The following is an 18054-nucleotide window of genomic DNA, read 5'->3' on the forward strand; positions in this document are numbered from 1 at the left end:
TTTAAAAAAAAATTAAGAATAACTAGCTAAAGTAATTGTTGATAAAATAAATTAAATAAAGTAAAACATAAAATTGAAATTGGAACATGTAATTTATAAATTTTGTGAAGTAATTTTATTTAAAAAAAAAAAATATTTTCAATTTAAATAATAAATAATTAGAAAAATATTTAATTAAAAAATGTAATGTATAAGTTAAAATGTAATAAAGTGGTATTAAATGTTTTTAAAAAGTTAGTAATTTTAATGTAAATAATAAATGATAAAAAAATATTAATAAAAGTAAAAAATAATGTAATATATAATTTACTATATATTAAAATTTTTAAAAAGTTAGTAACTTTAATTTAAATGAATAAATGTGAAAATTATAAATTACTACTTATTGTTTAATTTTAAAAAGTAAGTAAGTGATATTATTAACTTTAAAAAGGTTGTAATTGTTAAGTTAAAAAAAGAATAGAAAATTATGAAATAACTTTTATAATAAAAATTAAAATTTAATCAAGTGATATTTTTAAAATTTTAAAACTTTTATACTTATAATCTAAAAATAAAATAAAATAAAATTTTAAAGTAATTATATTTAGAATTTAATCAAGTTATCATAAAGTAAGTGTAACTATAAAGTAACTATAAATGAGCATAAGATATTAAAATAGCATAAAATTAAATTGTTTTTATCTTTTCTTCATCTCTTTGGTTATACACCAAAGATAGGATAGAACAATTGTATTTGTATTATCACATAGTGATAATTAAATTTTTTTTCAATTTTACACATGCACGAAATACCTTAGACCCGTTTGGAGAGGCTGAGTCAGTAAGGACTCTTAAATACGCTTCTCCAAATTATCCAGGACTGTTTGTCCGCATGGATAGTTTGGGCTTGTTTTATACTTATAGTATGATCTATTGCTTATTTGATTATTTCATTAGTAGATATTTTGGTACAACGTCTTCTTACACGTTCTTGTAAGTCGGCAAACTTAATTACTACAAGTTTGCTAACTTATAAGAACTGTGGGGAGGTGCTGCCGAAATTTTTACAAAAATGAAATAATCTTAAGAGCGTAGATTGCACTATATGTATATTACAAACCTGAATGGGATAGGTTCTTTACCCTTTTAGTAATGGAGTGAGAAGGTGGATTAGGACACTTGCACATTTTTTTGTTTGTTTTTAAATTGTTTTTGTTAAATACTTCGTAGTGGAAGATGCCTGCCAACCGAAGTTGGATGAAGGCGCACCGGCGCTCTGCAGAGTTTCGAAGTGGCGTTGACGAGTTTGTTGCGGTAGCAACAAACCACGTGAACGCTGACGGATTAGCTCGATGCCCATGCATGCGGTGTTTGAATGTGAATTTTCACACACCTGCAACTATAAGGGTTCATTTATTTCTCAGCGGGATCCAACCTTCGTACAACCCCTGGTATTTCCACGGGGAGACTTTCTCTCAGCCCGCAGTTGAACTTCCTGAAAATGACGAAGAGGAAATGGCAGATGTGTTGGCCGACATGTTAAGAGGGGACCCTGGGTTTGACGAATCTGCTAACACTACTGATTCTTTCAATGAACCCCCTATCAACGACAACAACAAGTTCGATGACTTGTTTAAGGAGATGGAGGCTGAGTTATATCCAGGTTGCAAAAAGTCAGCCCTTAATGCACTGGTAAAGCTTATGCACTGCAAGGTTTTGAATAGGTGGAGCAACCACTCTTTCGATATGTTGCTGTCCATCTTGATTGATCTATTTCCAGAGGGGACAAAATTACCGAAGTCGCATTATGAGTCGAAGATGCGATTGCGCAATCTAGGTTTGGGTTACGACTCAATAGATGTGTGCAAGTATAATTGTGCTATTTTCTGGAAGGAGAATGAGAAGAAGGAGTTTTGCCCTGTATGTGGCGAATCACGATGGGTGAAAAGAAAGGGTAAGGGGAAAAAAGTTCCGCACAAAGTTATGCGTTACTTCCCTCTCACACCTAGGCTGAAACGATTATATTGCTCAAGACACACTTGAAAAAATTATGGAGTTCACTTATTTGAAAGATTGCAGTGTTCTCTTATTTTTTTTGTAAGTGGTTTGACACTAACGGGAGTAGAATGGATAGTGACGGTGTTATTACTAGCATCTGCGTCAACCGACAGTGGTACCAAAATGAACCGTTCATACTTGCATCTCAAGCAAAATTGATCTACTACATTCCTGATTTAAAGAACGGTAAAGACTGGCTGATTGTAAATGAGTACATACCGCGCAATGTTTGGGACTTCCCGGACACCGGATGGGGAGACACCCTTTGTACAGAAAACAATTCAAATCGAAACCGAGTTCGTTGTTCAACTTCCACAGTTGGATGATGTTGACTATGTTCGCCATGATGTCGACCCAACTGAAGTTGCAAACATCCATCGTGTGAATTCACAGCCTCAACAATTAGATGATTTCATTGTCGATGATGACAACGAGGGTCTAAATACCGAAGAAGACAACTCCTTAGAATTAGAGAGTGACAGTGATGATAATGCTGTATATGTAACTGATGATGAGGATGATGAATTGTAATTGACATAGTATTTTAAATAAAATAAAAATTACAACCCTTCCTCTTTAATATGTTTGCAATATGTTAGTTTATTTTAAATAAACAATATGTGTTGTATATGTAGTATGTCTACACCAGGTGGCAGCAGTTCGAAAAAGAAAGGCGTTAGAGGTAAATACAAGGGCAAGAATGTTGAGGAGGAGCTCTCCAAAACACAATCTGCCAAGTTACCGATTGAGGTGCACGCAGAGACTGGCACCCCCGTAGGCAAGAACGGAAAAAAATTCAACAATATGGCCAAATGGATGACTCGGATGTCTATCCCCATTAATAAATTCAAATGGGAAGATGTCAGTAGAGCTGACATCAACGCACTGTGGGATAGACTTGAGGTATGCCTTACTAATTTTTTTAATTTCTAAATTACTATACTCTTATTAAATTGTAATTAATGTATTAATGTGTAACTTTTTGCAGACCAAGTTTATCCTCCCACGAGATAACCCTACATTCGTAGACTACGGTGAGTACGAGATGTCAAAGGGTTTACGTGACTGGAGGGCAGACTGCAAGAAGAAGTGGATACAAAACATTGAGGAGCTTGGACAGGAGAGGGCCGACATGTCACCTCCTGAGGGAGTAACTCAAGAGGTGTGGAGTGACTGCATCGCTTATTGGAGCACAGACAAACAAAAGGTACATTTTTTAAAATTTTAAATTTTGGTAATGTTTAATTTATATAGTCAATAATAAATAATTAATTGTTAGAAAAATTATTAATTTCAGGCGAGAGCAGCGAAAAATAAAGAAAGTCGGGTAAGATGAAATTTTTAGGAGGTAGGGCTCCAAGCCCATTGTTTCACATGTTGTCGAAGGGGTAAGTTTATATTTAACTATCATTCATTTAACTTTTTCTATTAAAATAACAGTACTAATATATTTTCTCTTGAAAATAGGCTAACCCCGACACAGGAGAACTGCCAACTGTGGTGGAAACTTTTCAAAAGTTTCACCATAAAGGCAACGATTGGCGCAACGAGTTCGCGCAACAAGCTTACGTAAGTTTACGTTTTAATTCAATTTTTATTTATTTCTTTCAATTTATTTTGTGTTAAAATTAACCATTTAACTTACTTGTTTAATTGTTTTAGGAGCAAATGGTTGAAATAGCGGCAACTCAACCAGCGCCCACTGCAGATGAGCCCGAAGAGCCTGCTGTCGATCCTACACAGTACCCCCGAGACTTACCTGTTATGACGCAAGTACTCGGGGAACGATCTCGGCATCTTAGAGGCTTTGGTCATCTCCCGAGGCCCGAAGGGAGTTGGGGCCAAAAGAGCACCTCGCCACGCATCCTTCACCCCAACCGACCGTTACAATGGAACAAGACGAGGCTTTACGAAAAAGTGGAGGAAGCGGAGCAGACAACTCAACATACGAGGCAGCAGTATGAGACACAACAACTCTACCTCAGACGATTCCAAGATCAGTTTGAGTATCTTTCTCGAGCTGTGCCGGTTTCAACTTGCCTCCCATGGATCTTCCACCATTGCCCACTCCCGTGCCGGATCATCGAGCCGTCGTGGTGCCGGATCGTCATCGCGGCCTCCCGAGACTCGGAGAAACAACGATGACGACATTACCCGCCTATAGAACCGTACTTTTTTATTATCCGGCTCGAACATTTAACATTTTGTTTATATACTGATTTTAGTAGTAATTAATGTTGGTTTATCTTGTAATGTAAATTATGTTGGTTTATTTTGTTAATATAATATTATAATTATTTAAAAAAATATAATTAATTATATTTAATTAATTAATATTAAAATTAATTAAATATAATTAATTAAATTTTTTTAAAAATAAAATTTAATACTTTTGCCGGCGCAGTAGTGCGCCGGTAAAAAGTGGCAAAAACAATTGGCGCCAATCTGACCGTTGGCGCCAATTGTTTTGCCGGCGCACTATTGCGCCGGCAAAATCCAATCATAGCAGGTTCAAGGCGGATAAGGGCATTTTTTAACACCGGCGCTTATTTTTTGCCGGCGTTACTCCTCGCCGGCAAAAGGACGTTTTACCGGCGCAGTTCATGTACGCGCCGGTAAAAAGTCCTTTACCGACCAAGCTTCCCAGATAAGCTATGCCGGCGCACAACTGCGCCGGCAAAGCTTTACCGGCGCAGTCAGTGTACTTTTGCCGGCGCAACAATGCGCCGGTAAAAGCTGGATTTCTTGTAGTGAAAAATTTATAAAATTGTGACTAATTATAAATTATTATTTTTATATTGTGATTAAAAAATTACTGACTAAATATATTAGTCGCAAAAATCACAATTTATTGTAACTAAATGTATTTTTAGTCATAATATTTACTGTGGCTAAAACTAATAGTGATAACTTGTATTTGAATATTATTTTCAGTCACAAGTGACTTTATTTTGCGACTAAAAATCATATTTAGTCACAAAAATTTATATTATAACTAAAAAGTTGTCACAAAAATTTATAATTTGACTAAAAAGTTCACTAAATTCTTTTTTTTAGTGGTACATGTAAAATAAAATAATATTTGTTCTGAGAACATATATATTACAAATAATTTAAATGTACTTGTTAAATTAAATTGACACAAATCACAATAAGCAAACTACCAATATATAATAAAGCTTGTCAAAAGCTCATTCACATAAAAGCTTACTGAGGCTTCCTTTGATATATATTGTATTGTATTAGTATTAATATTCAATACAATATTATGTTTGGTATTAATTTATACTAATAATATAAAATTATATAAATTCTTTATAATAAACTCGACTTCAATTTCGATCACGGTCTAGACTCGGACCTGAATCCAAGACCCAAACCCCGAACCTGAAACATGCCCCAAACACGGACTCTAACCTTGTACCTGCACCCAAACCCTGGATCCGAATCCGGACCTAGAATAGCTCCATGTTTAGAAGAAGAAAAAAAAAGACAATTCAAATTTAAAATTACTAGGGATAAATTAAAAAATGACTCTTTTATTTATCAATTAACTAAATCTACCTCTAATTTATATTTAATTGAAACATACCTTTTTTTATATGTACTGTACTCAAAATACCCTGACATATCCTCCTCCTGCAATCAACTCTGTCGACGTCGTTGACTCACCACCATGGGAGGTCGTCTTTCCCGACCATCGATCTATTAGATCTCTGTGTCAACGTTCACAGTAGGTTGTGATTTCTTTTTAATGTTATTTGATTATTTAGGGTTTTTTTCTCCACAGATTCTCAGTTTGAGTTTGTGTTTAAATGAGGATGGTTGTAATTGTGTTTGTAGAATGTTTTGATTTGTTAGGTTTAATTTTAATTTGTTGCAGATATATTTGTGCATTTTTTTTCTAATCTGATATACGCTATTTAAAAAAAAAAAATCTCTTTTCAAAAAAACAAATCTCATATATGCTTCATTAGGTATAGGTACAGTTTCTCAGATTTATTTTATTTTAATTTAATTTTATATATTTAAATGATTTTATCATTTTTAAATAAATTTTTATATAAAAAAAAAACAAATGACTTGAACCAATTAAATGACGTCACGTGTGTATCTAGTTGGCATTTAACAGAAAAGTTAATGTTAGGTATCCTATTTGCAACAAAATATTAACAGAAGGTATTTTTACCGCCAAAAAAATAAGTTAGGTATTTATTTGTAACTCAAACTTAAACTTAAGTATTTACGCCGCAAATTACTCAAAATTATTTATATTTCTTAGAGAATCATTGTTGTAACACCGTTCTTTTCGCAATTACTAAAAAAATATTATTCTATTATTTATTTTTTAAAAAGTTAGAAACATGTATGATATTCCAAAAAGTAAAAAATATTTATATATATAAAAATATCAAGTTTATACTAAAATTATAATTAACAATAAATTTTAAATTTTTTTATATATTAATATTACTTAAATTAAATATTTTTTTAATAGAAAATAATATTGTTTATTAAATAATATAAAAAAAATTAATTATACAATTAAAAATTTACATAACCAAAATAAAAATTATACGTGCATTGCACGTAATATTAACCTAATATATTATAGCGTCTCCAAATTTATGGCTCTTATACACAAGTACGTCATTCTGGCTACTTAAACTGAACTGACTTTACAGACCAACACGAGTATTTTTAGCGTGCTTTGTTCTCACTCGTACGCTTCCTGAGAAAACTTCTCCATCCTGAAATTACTTATGTGGGCTACCAGAAAACAATTCACCTTGTTGATATAATATTATAATTATTATCAATTAATTCATATAAGTCCTCTTTAACTGTGTAATCACATACTTACACAGTCTCAAAATCATCACGTTTGACCTTCCCCAAATAATGATAGAATTGCACAACTAATTCAATATTTTTTCTTGTGGATCACGAGACTAAACATATCACATATATATATATTTATATATGAAAGTGGTGGCTAAAAAAGGAAGAAGATAACAAACTTTTAGATTATTTTTTCTTTTGTTTGTTTGCTTAAAAAGAATTGAAGAACAAACTAAATTAATAGCAAATAAACAAGATAATAAAAGAACAAATTAACTTAATAGCAAATAAACAAGATAATAAAAGAACAAATTAACTTAATGGCAAATAAACAAATAAAAAAACAAAAGAAATTAATAGCAAATAAACAAATATAGAAATAAACAAAGTAAACAGATAAAGAAAAGTACAAACTAAATTAATAGCAAATCTATAATTTAAATATATATATATATAGGTAATAAATGATATAATAAGGTAATATTATATTTATTGCATATATTTGTGTAAATTAAAATTCTATAAATAGCATCGATCGATCAAGTGAACAACTCACCTTACGAAACAAACTACAAATCATTATACATTTATAAGAATATATATATAAATATATAGCCACTGTTTCAGGATATCCAAATATATATATAAGGTGAGTCCAAATAATTAAATTTTTCTTATATATAAGCTGATTAATTATTATATATATGATCATCTCAGTATGTGTATATAATATGTGTTGTTTATATATATATATATTTATTTATATATATATTAAATATGGTTTTGTAAGAAAAATGATTAGTTTAAAGTTTTTTTTTATTTATTTAAGTTAACGGTTAAAAGTAACACCGTTAAATCAATTGATTAATTATTTTTTAAAAAAATTAGTTTTAAATATATATCTAAATTTGTTAAAATATAAATTAAATAATTATTTAAAATTATTAATAAAATTAAATAGTTATTTTATTTTTATAAATTTTAATTTAAATTTAAATAAAACTTTAATACAATTAATTAATCACATATACTATATAATAAATTTATTGATGATATTATCTATACATGATTATGTTTGTATATGATGATCATCATCTCATTAAGGATGTGTACATATATGTGTTGTGATACATATATTTATATATAAATAATATATATATATACAGTGACGGAAGGTTAGATGGCCATGGTAGAAAAGATATAATTTAAATTTTATTGTAATAAAAAGTCCATTTTTATAGAATTTTTTTTTTATAAATAATCAATTGAGAAACTCTTATTACTTGTTGAAGAAAAAATAGAAACACTTTTATATATATTTTGATTATAATATATGTCTCATTTGCAATATTACTTAATAAAATATTAGAATAGAATTAAGTATATATTAGAGAGTCTCACATAATATAACATACAAAAAATTTATGAATTATTTTTTTTATTATCAATTAGTTTTGAGATGAAATCTCATGTTATACATACTCATATCAATTAATTTCTTTTGTCTTTGAATTGATGATGAATTTGGGACAAAAAATAATTAGAAATGGCGGCTTCGGCAACTTCGGATCAATTAATCAAAAGCGGGTATTGTGTTGTAAAAGCGGGAAGAGACACTGTGGAAACTAAGGAAGCAACCCACTTCACTCACCTCTATTACGCCTATCTACAACTTAATGACCTAGGAGAACTGATAATCCAGAAGACTCTGGATATTGAAAAATTCATTGAAGCAGTTGATAGAGCAGATAAAATACCTATGTTATCGATTGGCGGTCCGAAACAAGAAAAACCAGGAGCTACTGACCCCGCGGTTGCTATCTCTGGAATGGTAATGTTTGAAAATTTATATGAATATATGAATTATTTATGAACGATTATGAATACAAAAATTTATATTGAACATATAGTTAACGTTATTGATCTTATTTGAGCTTTAATCCCACACGAGCTTTGGATTTATAAAAAAAAAACATTGAGTTAGTGTGAGTATTCGGACTTTTAAGCTCTCTCTTCCTCTCGTAGATGGAATTACTATATTAGATAGTATGAATAGTGAGCTTAGGGACTAGTACTTTATGTATACAAGTGAAATAAAATTAAAATATTTAGTAATTAAATAGTAATCATATTTTGAATATTTTTATTTAATTATATTTTATAAATCAAATCACTAATTATTACTATATATATAATATTCTAACAGGTAAATGATCCGGTAAAACGTAAGAATTTCATCAAGTCAAGCATTGACTTTGCTGAAAAGTTTGGATTTAAGGGTATTGAACTTGCTTGGGAATATCCTAGAACAGAAGCTGACATGACTAATCTAGAAGATCTTTTCGAAGATTGGTCCAGCGAAGCATCGGGATCAGGGCTTCTATTAGGTTTGAAAGTTTATCGGGCACCAGAATTACCTACCATTAACGCGAAAAACAATCTCAAATATCCTCTAACTGATGACTTCATCAAATGTGTTGATATTTTCAACATAATACTTTACAACTACTTTCCTATCACTTGTGCACATAGCCAAGTCGATAGTAGTAAGACAGTCTCTGTCAATTGCACCAGCGATGCAATTGCTCTTTGGAGCAAAACTAACGTTCCAAAGACAAAATTGGTGATGGGTATTCCATTGTTCGGTAAGGAATGGAAATTGGCTTATCCAAGTGATGAAAACAAAATTGGGTCACAAGTTATTGCTTACAATGGTAACATATCCTATGGAGAGATTCAAAACCCAGAAGGAGGGGCTTTTGATGCCACCACTAAGACAATGTACATGACTCAAGGTGATTCTTGGTATGGGTATGATGGTAAACGTTCCATAAAATCAAAGATTGACTATCTTAAGCAAGAAGGACTTGGTGGGTATTTCTTACATGCTATCAGGGATGACGACGATGACCAAACCCTTGCTAAAACTGGTACATATATCTCTCTTATATTAAATGTAACTATCTAACATAAATTATTAGTTTAACGATTTTTTTCGTTAAAATTAACCGTTAACGATATTTTTAGTTATAAAAGTATTTTGTAAAAGTTATTTAATAAATAATATTATTTTTTATAAAAAAAAATATATTTATAATTAAGTGCTATTTATAAAAATTAAATATAATAATATTAAAAATTTATTAAAATTGAATTTTATTTATTTGTTTATTTGCTAAACATAATAATGTTTAATTTAGTGCTATTTTTTTATTTGTTTAATTTAATTACTTTATTTATGTTTATATATTTATTAAAATTGTATAATTGGTTTTAATTATGCAGCTTCAAAGGCAGCCAAATAAGCATAAGTGCGATCGAGATTGATCATCAAAAATATGGCAAACTATAAAATTAAGCTTTTCTTAATTAATTTGGTATTAATTTATGTTTGTTCTGTTGAATAAAGCTAAGAGAGGGATACCTTTTATTAGCACTAATGTTATTGTATTCTACTACTATTTTCTATCTTATGTATTGTGGAATAATTAAATAAAAATCATGTCTTTGTGTTTTATATAACTTGTTAAATTCAAATTTATTAATTTGTGATGACTATACTATTGATTCAGAATTGCATTCCTAATTTTATACAACTGTTAATGTGCATAATATAGAGATACGTACATTATAAATTATACATTGTTTTAATCATATCAATCAATAATCCTCTATAGATGATCTACAGTGAGTAGAGACAAATTACTATTTTACTCCTCAATGTATTTTATCCTTAAATATTTAGGTGACGTTTGGTTGGAGGTAATGAAATTAAATAGAATGAAAATAAAATAATTTTCATTCAATTCTTTTATTTGGTTGCATTTTAAAGTATTGGAATGTGATTCTGTTGGATAAATTCCCATACTATTGTCCCATAAATAAAGTTACAAGGAAAATAAATTAGATCTATTTACAAAGCCTCAACAGACCATTATAACTCATAGAGTTGTCGGTTCTGTTGTCATAGGCCTAGATCTTTATTTCTCTTTACAATATAAAGAAGCAAACAAAATATCTCAAGACTCTAACAAACTTTCAGCTTTACAAGGAAAATATCACAACAGAATATATCTATTTCTCAGCTCAAACACAACACAGCCAGCAACAAACAATATTATAAATATGAGGTTCAACCTTCTCATTTGAACAAGAGACCATTTCGGCCAGCAGTGAAAAAAGGAATGCAACCTTTGTTTTTCCTTGTGTAACCAACCTCAGAAACAAGAGAGAAAAATATAGAGAGTTAGTGAGAGATATTGTAAGAAAAACCAAGAGAAATAAAGAGAAAGAATAGAGATTACCTACTGAACTTTGTGGCTAGGAATCTCTCATCCTTGTAATCGGTTTGGACTTTGATAGTGAAGAATCAAGCGTCTTTGAGGGAAGCTTGACGGAGATGTACTCTTGATTTCAAGGGGAACTCCGAAATCAAATTTTGTTGTGTTCTTCCTTTATTTTTCTGTAGTGTTTTCGGGTTTTCTTTTCTATAACCAACAAAGATCATTTAGATCTTTGTTGTTGCTATTTTCGGGTTGTATTTGTGTGGTTGTGTTGCAGGTTTTTGAAGAGATAAAAGGGCTGCCATGAAAGCTACAACCGTAGCTTGAAGGAGAAGAAGAATAAAGCTCGGTTGGGGAGTATCACAGCAAGAAAGAAAGGAAGAAAAGAAGAGGTCTCGGCTGGGCTGTAGCAAGAAGAAAAGAAGGAAAGGAAGGGGACTTGGCTGCTGCATTTTGCAGAAACTCAGCTGGGATTTTTGGTTGCTGTTCAAAGAAAATAGAAGAAGGAGAGGAGAAGGATAATAGGGTCGGCTGTGGAAAGTAATTGTGGCACTAGGGTTTTCTTTGAACAAAGAAAATAAGCTTTTATATGGTCATTAATGGCAGAGGTGTAAATAAAAGCAAATCTGGTTTTTCAAAAGGGCATCAGATTTTGAAAAAGGGGCATATTCTGATTGGTAAAGGGAATATTCCCTTTGTGATCCGCACCAAGCAAAAGGACGGAATTGCCCCTCTGTTTTGAACGTTGGTGTTGTGTGTAGGGGGCATTCTTGGAACTGCCAGCTGTTTCCTACAGATTCTAAAGGAATAACTTTTTCATCATTTTGGTAGAATGACTATTCCATTTTATAAAGGAAGAAAAGACCATTCTAATATAAGATGAGTAAAGAAAAATTAATAATTTTTTTATGAATTTTAAATTTTATACTGTTCTATTCTTATTCCTATTTTCTCCCAACCAAATGCCACGTTAGTTCCTTATAAATGGATTTCAATAAACTAATATAATTACTAAAATGTAGTCTCTTCATTTAACGCCTTTAATCAAGCTCAAAGGAACTATTGTTTCATTCCTAATATAGAAGATATAGATGTTTATATCTATGATTAACACTCTCACTTAATTATACTACGAGTTCTCAAAATGTAAGTATATGGGTTAGTCTGTAGGGTGAGCTGGTATAACGAACAAGTCAAAGAACTCAAATAATTAGCTTAAAGCTTAATTATGTTAGGATTCAGATCGAATTGATGATTTAAGATCAACTAAGTAATATTGACTTAGAATAAATATAAAGGTAAGATTATGATATCTTTTTTGAAAAAATGTATTTTTGCATAAGCCAATAAGTCTCTTTAATAACTGTAAAGAAAAATGCGACTGTAAAGATTTGTAATAACAAAATAAAATCTTGTTACAGCAGAACACAAATTTGTAGAAATAAATAGTGCATAATTCAAAAACTTGATACAAGAGAATTATATGTGGCATAAATTTCTTTCAAATACTCCTAGTTCACACGGGGCCACGCCCAGAGAATGAAATCATTTAGTAAAGTATCAAATATTACAAACGCAATTGACTTATATAAATTTAGACTCCCTTTAATGATTTGTCGCAATCTTTTATAATCTATCTTGCTAATTTGCTCTCTGAACCTTATTTACAAGCTTAATATTATAAGTATTATCCATATTTTTGAATGGGGGACACGTGGCCTCTCACAGAGGCCCAATAGATAAAGGGCCCATCACCTAGCTCGAGAAGACCAGTGAGACAATCTTTGCCTTTTGTAAAAGTAAATATGGATGGCATGTCAGGATTGTGAATCTTATGATGTTCAAGCTTCCTTGATATGATATTTACACCCTTATTTCAAAGGATAATGAGACTTATAAGAATCCTAGACTGAACGGGAATGTCCTCAAAGGTCATTCGAGAATGGAAGCTGAAAAAATGCATGGGACAGTCTATAGTCTCGGAAGTTATTTACGTGTCACGCTTTTGATACGGTCCCAAGAAATTTGAGAATTTGTCCCTTCCACCAACCTTTATAAAAGGCCCACGAAAAAAAGGAAGGAAAAAGTTGAGGAATACCTGCTTTTTGTATCTATTAATCAAAAATACCTTTATATTATATTTTATTCAAATGTACCCACTTTTGTGAGTAATTTGTCCAATATATTCTCACCCTTCACTTAAGTCTAGCACATAATTTATATAAATTTGAAGGGTATAATAGGAATATCATCTATAAAAGTGGATATATTTTAAAGGATATAAAATTAAAGGTAAAAATTAAAACAAGTAAAGTAAAATGGGTATGCAATCAAATTTCCTCAAAAAGGAAATCACTTGTTTCCCGGTGCATCCCTATTCTGACATTCATTTTTCTAATGATAGTGCACGATCTCGCATGTCACCGTCAACAGTACCTACACTTCATATAGCAGATTGTTTTTAGGAATTGGACCTCGCCTACTCGGCCCAATAGCTTAAAATAATGCTTAAACAATATATTTTACCCTTATGTACAAAAACCATTGTAAAGGGTTCATGACCTAGAAAAATACCAAGAGCTATAAAAACGTCCAGGGCCGGCCTTGAGTAATAATAGGTCCAATAATTTTTTTTTGTGTACTATATCTAAAGTAAAGTGTGGGTATTATTGGGCTTCTGTTCACAAAAATTTACAAAAATACCATTTTTTAATGCGAAAATGTATACTATATAAAAATTTTGGGCCATGGATTTGGGTGGGCCCTAGGCACGGGCCTAGCCCGCCTTAACCTAGGGTCAGGCCTAAAAAAACCATTGCTAAAAATTTATAAATTTGTCTTGAGGACTAAGACTCATTAACGGCTGAATCTCGTAAAATATGTGTATTATTTTCTTTCTTATTTTATTTTTTTTAGCTTACTCTTTCATAATAATAGATTTCTTAGAAACTCGGTAAACAAACAATAACAACATCGTTGTGAAAATAAATTAAAACCAGTATTACGACATATATTTTAGGTCAACTAAAAGATTGAAATAAGAAGTTAGGCACCCTCTTGAATTAATTCCTTTATTAGCTGCTCAACTGGCACACCACCTAATTGACCAATGTATTAATATGTTTAATTGACTACTTAATATATAAGCTCTACAAAATCTTTATCAAAATCTCCTTTGCTCAATTACAAGATATTATTATTCTCTTTTTTTGGGAAAAAAATGAGGATTTTTCTTTATATGTAAAGAGAATTTTCCATATGAATTTTGTATGCATGCAGCTCTGGCTAGATGTGTTTAATTATATACATATAAAGAATATATATACACACATAAATAGTGAAGGGATTCTGCCTCTCTCTCTATTATTATTATTATTATTATTATTATTACTATATTAACTAGCCTATAGAAGGTTGAAGAATCAGATGATATATATAATTACTATATCATGTTTATATATATCCTATATATAATATCTTTTTGACAAAAATAATATATTAATGTGTATTTATGCATCCCTAAAAAATACCAATGAATATTTTATAATAACACTAATAATTAACGTGATAACAAATTTTCTTATTTAGAAGAATTAGCATACTAGCTAGGGTTTAGCATCTATATATGTTTGAACAATTTAGTATCAGAATTTTATATTATAATAAATTGCACCAAATCAACATAATCTTCTAACAATAGCAATTATAATCCTCAATATCTATGGGATTAATTAGAGAATATATTATTCTAGTTATAGTATTACTCATTTTCAATAATATATATAATGCATATGATCTCTTCTCAACATCAAAATATGTTTATATTGTTGTAATAATATATATATATAGTTTTTTCAGAAACAAGATGATGATGATGATGATGATGATGATTATAGTGATCATCATAGCATTGTTGGGTGTTATGATTAGTGGTTACAAAGCCCTAAAACCACCACCTCCCAAAATATGTGGCTCACCAAATGGTCCACCAATTACTTCACCAAGAGTCAAACTCAATGATGGAAGACATTTGGCTTATAGAGAAGATGGTGTTCCTAAACACAAAGCAAAATACAAAATCATTGTTGTTCATGGCTTTGCTTCTTCCAAAGAACAAAGAATTCCTGCCCCAAAAGTACTACCTATTATAAATCTATATATACTTATATTATTTGGTGTGTCTATGGTATAGGGTGTATCATTTATGTTTCTTACATTTAGATAATATTAATTTATTTTTTTATATGATAGTATACAATATAGTTATTTAAAATATTCAAATAATATCTACTTTGTTTTCGACTTGTACATAGTTATATAAAAAAAAATAAGATTAAAATTATATATCTAGATATAGAAAATATGAAAGGGTGAACCATAATTTTTTTTTTTTTCTATATATTATCAATAAATATAGATATTATTACTTTTGCTATTAGTTTTATTATGTGAATTTTTAGTGTATGATATTATGTATTGTTGTTATTAGGATGTTGTGGAGGAGCTTGGGATATATTTGTTGCATTTTGATAGAGCTGGTTATGGAGATAGTGATCCATATCCAAGTCGAAGTGTAAAGAGTGAAGCTTTTGATGTTGAACAACTTGCTGACAAGTTGAATATTGGCAAGAAATTTTATGTCCTTGGATCCTCACTTGGTGGCTATGTCATTTGGAGTTGCCTCAAATACATACCTCATAGGTACATAAATGATCTTTCTTTAATTACATTATCATTATTAATTCTCTTGAAAGATTGTTGCCTATAAGTTTATTAATTATTTGCATAGAAGGGTCATGTTTGTGCTTATTGTTAGGGGTGTAAAGAAAGTCATCTAATCCAATTATAATCGACCGATTAAATTTCAATCGATTTAATACAATTGAATATCCAATCATAATTGGATCAGATCGAATGCAAATTTTGAAAATTCAATTGGATCGGCTTAGTTGTTGGATGGGACATCCGATCTAATAGATAACCGAACTTAACCAATCTAGTTATCATCCAATAATCATCTAATTATATTTATATATTTTCGGTCTGATGACCCCCTTCCTTTCCCACACATATGCACCCCTAAATACCCCATTTAATCAGACTTTTAGGGTTAATCTAAGAATGTTTATGTATTTTAAAGAGATTATTGAAATTTGTAATGCTGAGATAACACAACCAACCAACGATTTCGCAACTATATCAACACCCTTAGAGACAACATATAGAGTCTAATTAAGTCACCTTAAGAGCCAATTGCAACGCGCGCAGCCAACACCTCATTCTCCATAGCACTATAGCTAGGGCAAGCCGAGGGCTGAGAAAGAAAGCGCAATACCCCACTTCGAACAACAAACTCACAACACAGACTCAGAAGAGAAAGGAAATCGAAGAGAGAGCGAAAAATTAAACTTTTTTTTTTGTTTTGTTTTAATAGTCTAACCTATTTGATTGGGATTAAATTTGTATATGCAGATTATTAGGAGTTGGGCTTGTAGTTCCTTTTGTGAACTTATGGTGGCCATGTTTGCCTGGAAATCTTGGTAAAGAATCACTTGAGAAGTTGCCTAAACAATATCAAATTACATATAAGATTGCTCGTTATGCTCCTAGCTGGATCTTCTATTGGTGGATGACTAATAAATGGTTCTCTCACTTAAGAGTAACACCTCAACTCAATACACTAGCCTTCACTCAAAAGGATTTACAAATTGAGAAAAAGTGTCAACAAGATTATTACTATGGTCCGGTAATTACAATTAATTTATTATTATACATTTCTTCTAAATACATAATTATTATGCATGTGTTACAATTTTAGATAAGAAGTTACTAATTATTTGCATAATTTTCATCCTTTTTTTTTAGTACAAAAGTGTTTTAAATAGGATATATATATTGATCTAAATCATTGAGGATATAGACAAAAATATGTAGTATAATAATTAGTTACTTCTAAATCTTTTTTCAACAAATTTAAAAATTAAGTTTGTATACTGATAAAATAAGACGAAAAAATACTTTTTTTTAGGCTAATTAGAATTTTTGTCTCCGAACTTTGACATATATCAGATCATGCCTCCTTAACTTTTAAGGCTGTTAAAAATCCTCCCTATTTAGGTAAGAAAAGTCTAACATGGATGAAAGTTCAAGGAGCATGATTTGGTACATGTCAAAATTCGAGAGAGAGATGATTTGGTAGATATCAAAGTTTTGAAAAGCATATATAATATATAGTACATGGACAATCACAGTTTTAATACAATTGAATGAAATTAAACAAAAGTCTTTAAATCTAATAACAATCTTAATATAGTTCAGGGAGAATTTTTAGTGATTAGAAAAGTTTAGGGGCATAATTTGGTAATGTCAAAGTTCAGGGGAAAAAATCCTAATAAAAAAATTATTGAATCTATACTATCTACAAACTCAAAATTTAAGTAATACTTCTCTAGTTTATTATTATTATTATTTTGTCCTTAAATATAATTTTTATATATGAATTGTTCAGGAGAAGATTGAACAACAAGGTGCTTATGAATCAGTGATAAGAGATTTATTGGTGACATATAGAAGATGGGAGTTTGATCCATTAGACATTGCTAATCCATTCCCAAACAATGAAGGCTCAGTTCATCTTTGGCAAGGTTACCAAGATAAGATCATTCCTTACCAAATCACAAGATTTCTTTCCAACAAATTGCCATGGATTAATTATCATGAGGTTGCTGATGGAGGCCATATGTTTTTCTTTCACCCACCTACTTGTGGATCTATGTTGAAGACTTTTTTACTTAAGTGACTACTTAATATTCCTTAATTAATTTCAAATTATAGTTTTTTTCTTCTTTTTTGAATAAAATTATGTAGTTTTTTCTAGTTTATCTAAAAT

The 18054-nt window shown here is 30.4% G+C and overlaps 3 protein-coding genes and 1 long non-coding RNA gene across 4 annotated transcripts; 3 read left to right on the forward strand and 1 right to left on the reverse strand.

Moving 5' to 3' along the window:
- Positions 1–2265: 2265 nt before the first annotated feature.
- On the forward strand, positions 2266–3349 carry LOC115696750 (uncharacterized). Its single transcript, XM_061109001.1, has 3 exons — positions 2266–2567; positions 2676–2943; positions 3029–3349. The coding sequence occupies exons 1-3, from the start codon at positions 2266–2268 to the stop codon at positions 3266–3268; spliced, it is 810 nt and encodes a 269-aa protein (XP_060964984.1). The 3' UTR covers positions 3269–3349.
- Positions 3350–7430: 4081 nt separating this feature from the next.
- On the forward strand, positions 7431–10404 carry LOC115721275 (class V chitinase-like). Its single transcript, XM_061108959.1, has 4 exons — positions 7431–7531; positions 8427–8713; positions 9089–9812; positions 10168–10404. The coding sequence occupies exons 2-4, from the start codon at positions 8429–8431 to the stop codon at positions 10185–10187; spliced, it is 1029 nt and encodes a 342-aa protein (XP_060964942.1). The 5' UTR covers positions 7431–7531; positions 8427–8428; the 3' UTR covers positions 10188–10404.
- A 465-nt stretch (positions 10405–10869) lies between these two features.
- On the reverse strand, positions 10870–11665 carry LOC133034614 (uncharacterized). The gene is made up of 2 exons (XR_009686022.1): positions 11187–11665; positions 10870–11098 (listed from the first exon to the last, which is right to left on the reverse strand). It is a non-coding gene; the product is annotated as an uncharacterized LOC133034614 (long non-coding RNA).
- Positions 11666–15051: 3386 nt separating this feature from the next.
- LOC115719114 (uncharacterized) lies at positions 15052–18054 on the forward strand. Its single transcript, XM_030648035.2, has 4 exons — positions 15052–15300; positions 15655–15866; positions 16638–16911; positions 17674–18054. The coding sequence occupies exons 1-4, from the start codon at positions 15052–15054 to the stop codon at positions 17962–17964; spliced, it is 1026 nt and encodes a 341-aa protein (XP_030503895.2). The 3' UTR covers positions 17965–18054.

Source organism: Cannabis sativa, chromosome 2, assembly GCF_029168945.1.
Source record: "Cannabis sativa cultivar Pink pepper isolate KNU-18-1 chromosome 2, ASM2916894v1, whole genome shotgun sequence".
Taxonomy (NCBI): domain Eukaryota; kingdom Viridiplantae; phylum Streptophyta; class Magnoliopsida; order Rosales; family Cannabaceae; genus Cannabis; species Cannabis sativa.